The sequence below is a fragment of the Crotalus tigris genome, unplaced genomic scaffold (assembly GCF_016545835.1).
Source record: "Crotalus tigris isolate CLP2741 ecotype Arizona unplaced genomic scaffold, ASM1654583v1 scf7180000020590.144138, whole genome shotgun sequence".
NCBI lineage: Eukaryota > Metazoa > Chordata > Lepidosauria > Squamata > Viperidae > Crotalus > Crotalus tigris.
In genome coordinates this window covers 63,845-70,887 of record NW_024098093.1, presented here as the reverse complement: position 1 = coordinate 70,887, position 7,043 = coordinate 63,845, and the positions used below count along the sequence as shown (strand labels likewise).

Below are 7,043 nucleotides of genomic sequence, written 5' to 3'. Positions count from 1 at the left end.
CACATGAAGTGTTAGTATCACTTTATAAGGCCTTGGTAAGACCACACTTGAAACACAGCATCTTGTTTTGGTCACCACAATATAAAAAAGATGTTGAGACTCTGGAAAGAGTTCAGAGAACAGCAACAAAATGATTAGAGTACTGGAGGCTAAAACATGAACAGTTGCAGGAATTGGGTATGTTTAGTCTAGTGAAAAGAAAGACTAGGGGCAACATGATAGCAGTGTTCCAGTCTTTGAGGGCCTGCCACAAAGAAGAGGGGGTCAACAAAGGTCCAATCTCTTCTTAAAAGCTTCCAGTGATGGAGCACCCACAACTTGTGAAAGCAAGCCATTCCATTGGTTTATTGTTCCCAAAGCACCAGGAGGCAAGACAAGGATTGAAATTAATCAAACAATGGATGGAAACTGATCAAGGAGAGAAGCAACCTAGAACTAAGGAGAAATTTCCGGACAGTAGAACCTGAACAATAAATCAATGAAATAGTTACCTTCATAAGTTGTCAGTGCACACCATCACTGGAGGCTTTTAAAAACAGGCTTGTTAACCTTTGTCTGAAATGATATAGAGTAGGGATGTCAAACTCGCAACGTCATGTAACGTGTTGTAATGTATCGCAACTTTTTTCCATTGCTGGCAATGGGGTGTGCGCAGTTTCGCCATGACGCATCCAGCCCATGGGCCAGCAGTATGACACCCCTGGTATAAAGTCTTCTGCTTGTGCAGGAGGTTGGACTAAAAGATCTCCAAGATCCCTTCAACTCTGTTATTCTATTATTTTGTACTAGCTGTAGCTTCCAGATTTTTTTCAAAGGGAGCTCCATGTAAAGCACATTGTAATAGTTGAATTGTAAGGCAACCAGGGAATGAGGGATGATCTGAAGAGCCTACTGATGAAAGGGCACAGCTTGTGCACACGATGAACCTGTGAATTCTTAAATAAATGATTGGCTGGTTTGATATAATGAAGAATTTTGACAAATAAGTAGCCCTGTTATTCATCAAACCTCTCTGGACCAATTCTAACCTTATAGTTAATCATTTCATCTCATTATTGTAAAAAATTATGTAAATGTTGCAAGGTTATTTTTTCCCTGGGCATCACAAAAGGCTGATTCTGTCTTTTTTAATTTCAAAATGTTTTGCTGCATTTGCAGCAAGTCAGTTATTCTGTGAATCTCTTAAGGTTTGTTTACTGAATCAGCCAACCTTTGACCAAGTTTTAAAGTTCCATTACACTTCTCATTGCAGAAGAAATTAAATATTTACAGAAAAGAAAAAGCTTGAAGGCTCAAGTAAGTTCTGTTTGATATGTTCATGTAAAGAACAAAGGGTTGTTTACATTCATTCACCTTTGGATTAAAATTCAGCATAATGAAAAAGAAGAGTTCTATGTTTCAGTATATTTGCCAACCAGCTACATGGTTTTTACTTTTTTTTTTTTTCTGGAGACTTTCAGATGGAGGGAAGGTGTTGGTAATACCTATGGATGGCAGTCACTGGCTCAGTATTCAACCAGTTATGGAACGCCTTCAGCACAGAGGACATCAAGTAGTAGCTGTGGTTCCTGATGTTAATTTGCTGATGAAACCATCTGATCATTACATAGTGAAAACATTTGCTGTACCCTATTCAATGGAATACTTGAAAATGGAATTTCAGAAATTGGGTCATAAGATTTTTGTACATCAGTCTTTTCTGGCAAGAATTACTGAGACATTTGCAAGAATAAGGAATATTACAATGTTTTACTTAAATAACTGCAAGCAGCTTTTGTACAACAAAGATTTGATTACTTACCTTCAAGATAGCAAATTCAATGTTGTAGTTATGGATCCAGTGTCTCCATGTGGTCAAATTGTGGCTGAGTATTTATCCATCCCTTCTCTTTTCTACTTACGTGGACTTCCATGTGGTTTAGATTCTGAGGCAACTAAGTGTCCAAACCCACATTCCTATATCCCCAAATTCTATACAGGCAGTACTGATCATATGACATTTAATCAACGAGTAAATAATTTTTTATTTGGTTCATTTCAATTCATGGTGTGTTACTTAGTTTATTCACCATTTGAAGTTTTGATCAAGGAATTCCTGCATCGAGATATGACGGTATTAGAGCTATATAGCCAAGCTTCAATTTGGCTTCTTCGCTATGACTTCATATTTGAATATCCAAGGCCTATCATGCCAAATATGGTTTTCATTGGGGGTATAAACTGTGCAAAGGAGAATCCATTAACACAGGTTGGGGTTTTTTTAGTCATATATTTTTCAAAGTGTCAAATTAGGATTGAAATATTTTGACAAAATTGGGACAGTCAATACCAAACTATCAAGTGCTATTTGCCAGAGTATGAAAGAGTGTGATAATTATATAAACTGGCCTGGTTAAACATGTTTTATGAACAAAAGCAATATTATTCTAATAAATACTTTAATTTATGCAGCTTTGTTCAGAAGCAAAAAGAAAAAAGAAATAAATGAATGGAAGACAAAAATAGATAAGACTTGTGTAATGTTTGGGGAATTAAGGACTAGATAACTAATGATTAGCTGCTTAAGAATTCTGAAAAAGGCTCTTTCTAGTAATTGTGAAGTTCAGATAAAAATATCCAGAAATATACAGTATGTTTCTGAACTGTAACATGTAGTTAAGTCACCTGATGGATTATTAAAAATGTCAACCATAAATTTTAAATATTAGACTTTTATCATATTAAATTCTGAAGTTGGTATATAAAATGAATAATATATTTTAATGAATTAAAGATGACATTTTGGCACTTGAGCATTGACTAGACTGAAACATAATTTGGCTTCTATGAATTATAGCTTTGTGTGTTGTGATTTATATTCCAAATAAGTTATTTTAATTTTTTAAATTCTTATCTTTGAATTGAATTATAGTGTTTAATTCTTCGCTAAATTATTTGCATGTCAATTATTTTCTTTTTTAGTCACCTATTAAGGTGGGAGATTCTGTTCAAACTATTTCAAATAACTTATTTTTTAAATTTTATTTTGATAGGAATTTGAAAACATATTAGAGAAATCTGGTGAAGATGGAATTGTGGTGTTTTCCATGGGATCAATGCTTTCTGAAATTAAAATGGAAAAAGCCATGGAAATTGCTGGAGGATTGGGAACGATAACACAGACAGTAAGAAAAATGAACCTAAAATCTATTGTGTATATGAAGATATATCTTCTGTTAAACCAAATGAGAAACAAGGATAATGGGATGAAATTAAAGGAAAAGAAAATCAGGATGAATATTAATGGGCAGAAATTTCTTGACAGAAATTATTTCCCCCTTCATCACAAAAAGCGTAAATTAACATCACGTTTAAAATACAACCGTCTCTTCTTTCCATGTCCTATTTGTCACTTACAAACAGTGCCTTGTCATTTCAGTCTTGATCAGCAAAAGTCCATTAAGGGTTACCAGAGATAATGTATTTTTTTTAACATTGATCAAATAAATTTCACATGCCTTCTTTTTACTTTTAGCAATCTTAATATTTAGTCCTCTTCAAATAATGTTCTAAAACTTGATTTCTTTTCATATTTTCTTTATACCTTCTCAAAGAATTCCTCAAAGCTTTAACAAGCTTCTTTTGTAAATCCAATATAGGAAAATTATTCTGATCACTCTCTTGATTTGTTCTTTGTTTATCCCTTTTCATTTATAAAGCATCAGCTGGTTTCTTTTCTTTGTCCAGCATAGTATTTTTTCCACATCATTCTTGTAACCTATTATTTTTAAATCCACTTTCAGATCAGTCTACATCTTGCTGGCAAAACTTGCTCCTCTCCCATAACATCAAACACAGTCTATCTATAGAGCTGACATTCTCAAAATTAATTTCTGGGTCCATTATTCCAAATATCCTTCAGTATGCCCAAAGTTAAAATATTTCATTTTATTCTGTATTAGTAAGCAAAATGTAAGTGTTCCTCTCTTTTAATTGTAATCTTTAGTTCTTCTCTAGTGTCCAGCCTTCAAAGTCACATGCTATTCATGATTTTTTTAGAAAGAATTCAAAAACATTTTACCACAGGAAGTATTTTTATAATTGATTTCAAAATCCTATTTCAAATCCATTTCAAGTCCATTTGTAATTTTCCAAAGTCAAAATTCTAATAATCCTTCTGCTGTTTATTAAAAAAACATTAAGTTCTTGAACTTATATTTAAAACTTCTTAAATAGAAATTGAAGGAAATTCGCCCGATGCTATAACTTGTTGATCCAAAGGTTCTTAATAGCTGAAAAGCAATTAACAACTAATTTCTGAAAGCGATTAGAAAAGAAACCTAGTGTCCTTTCTATGGCACTGACCATAGTTAGACTACGATAACCAATACTTCATTTCCTGGAATTCTAAACCTGCCAGAGATTGCTTTCTTGTGGTCTCCTTGCAAGGAGCAATTGTCTGGAGCAAGAAATTTCAAATTCTTTCATTGTCCAGAGAGCAATTATAAAAAGTCAGTATTCATTGACTCTTCATTCTGCTGTGGTTATCAGCTCTGTTTTGGCAGAACCACCTTCAATTCACCATTTATTCCTTAGAAGGTGCTGCCCAACATTTTTTTAAAAATTGTAACTTTAGGGAAGTGCTTCTGCCACTCTACAAGCAATGGAACAACTGTTTGACATTTCCAATATTTCTTTCTTGTCTACAAGGGTTTTTAATTTTTCACTGTGGCTCTTTCTTCTAAAAGAGTTGTGCAAGCTGTCAAAGTTCCAATAGATAGCCAAATAAATCAGAACTCTGAGGCTAGAGACTTCCTCAAAGAACATGTTTATTGGATATAACATATTGGTATGATCAATAAAATTTCCTCCAAAGAATTACACTATTACAAAATCAAACTTCCCACCCCAGTGCTGTGCAATCAGCTACATTTCCCAATAGAATAGTTTGGCAGGCTTTCCTAACGTAACTGAAAGAATGACCTTGGTTCCTGTGGGACACAGAATTGTTTAGATTAGCAAAAATCCTCTGCACACACACACACACACACCCATTCATGTGGCAACCTAGAATGAGCAAGATGGCTACGGCCAGGTTGTTGTAGAGTTGACACAAGCCTGAAGTACAGGGTAGATTGGATTCGTATAAAACCCTTTATATACATTCTGCAGTTCTTGTCAACCAAAGTCATTATGAGTGTTTTAGTTGACAACATCTATTAAAATGGTACTTGTCTTATCAGGAGTGTCTTTCTTGTAGATTAAAATGTTAATAAATTGGCTAGTTCATATTTGTATAAATCTGAACTAGCTAATTTATTAACATTTTAATCTACAAGAATGACATTCCTGATAAAACAAGTACCATTTTAATAGACGTTGTCAACTGAAACACTCATAATGACTTCAGTTGACAAGCATATAGATTTATACAAATATGAATTATCAATAAATATATATTTTCATCACTTGCTGTATATTTTAATTTATGAAGGTGTTGTGGAGATATACTGGTGAAGCTCCAATCAATCTTGCCAATAATACAAAGCTGTTTAATTGGCTTCCACAGAACGATCTACTTGGTATGTTTGGGTCGGAAATTAAGGGGGCTTGTTTTTTATTCAGTTTTGATTCTGCTTCCAGTCTGTTATGGTGCTAAATATGAGTAGCTTTATATGTATTACCCAACATCAACTAATACCAAATACTATGAAGAAATACAAACTTGGATGGACCTATTCCCAAAATCTTTTTTTGGAGGGGGGGGGGAAGCGAAATCATTCCTCATGGAACATTGTACCAATATTATCCTTTAAAACCTAAGTAAAGCATTGAATCAGACCTAATCTGGCTGTTTTATCATGTTGCTCCTGCAAGGAAATACACATAGAGCAAAAACTGATCAAATGACCCATTTTTCCTATGAACACTGCTTTCCTCAGATGATTTGTGGAGCTTGCCTTCCACCTAAGTGTAAAAATGCCTGTTCCTAGGTAAAATAATTAGCATTTCTTCTCAATGCCTTTTCAGGAAAAAATAATGGATGAATGGGTAGGTGGTTTCTGTAGTTTAAGAAGTTTGGCATTTCATTATTTTTTTTCTTTTATTTTTAGTGTTTATTAAAAAATCATTTAAAATGCATAGATTTGGATAGGCTATACTAGATTTTTTGAAGAAGTTCCAAGGGTTAAAGCTCTTTTGTTCATTCATATATCCCTAAATTAATTACACAAAAACAAACTGGGTTATTCCTTTTATACCATAATACAAGAAATAGAGATTGAGGAGAATTGAGATCTGAAATAAACAAACTGGGAGATAGTGCTAAACAGAGGGCCTTTATATTCTGCTCTGGAGATATCCCACCCAGACAAATGACACACCTATATGAAGTGACAGTCTATAGCTGTACCACAATATCCAATGTTGGGGATTATGAAGAGGAAAGAAGTTTCCTCTTATAATTATTGAATAATTGTTAATCACATATTAATAGTTTAATAATTACTCTTTGATTTATGCAGTTCCATTTATAACAATGCAAATTCACCATATATGATTACCTAGAATAAGCTTGCTTGTCTTTTTCCACTTAATCTTCTTGAACAGCTCATCCAAAAACCAGAGCTTTTATCACACATGCGGGCTCCCATGGGATCTATGAGGGGATTTGTCATGGAGTACCAATGGTATTAATACCACTTTTTGGAGATCAAGCAGACAATGCAGTGCGGATAGAGTCTCGAGGAGCAGGAGTAAAGCTGGATGCAGTTAAAATGACATCAAAGGACTTGTCCAGTGCACTGAGGACTGTTATTTATGATAAAAGGTAAGTAATAGAAGAGATATGGTAGGATTTCTCATAGATATTTCCACTTGCAGATAAAGATTACTTAAATGAGATAAATAATAAAATACTGTATCCTGTAAGGATTGCTTTGTTATACTGTAATGATTGTAACAGTTATTCACCTGGATTCTGGATCCCTTAATGTGGTAATTATTAATCTGTGTTCTTTATTAATCTATACAGCAGAAACCTATTGAATATCAATAATTAGAAA

General features: G+C 33.8%; 1 protein-coding gene across 1 annotated transcript in view; it reads left to right on the top strand.

The window, feature by feature from the left end:
- Positions 1-697: 697 nt before the first annotated feature.
- LOC120319248 (UDP-glucuronosyltransferase 1A1-like) overlaps positions 698-7,043 on the top strand; it is a 53,777-nt gene continuing 47,431 nt past the window's right edge. Inside the window, exons 1-4 of the mRNA XM_039367899.1 lie at positions 698-2,248; positions 3,033-3,164; positions 5,474-5,561; positions 6,589-6,808. Of these exons, the coding sequence (XP_039223833.1) occupies positions 1,376-2,248; positions 3,033-3,164; positions 5,474-5,561; positions 6,589-6,808 (1,313 nt within the window). The 5' untranslated portion in view covers positions 698-1,375. The remainder of the gene's footprint in view (positions 2,249-3,032; positions 3,165-5,473; positions 5,562-6,588; positions 6,809-7,043) is intronic.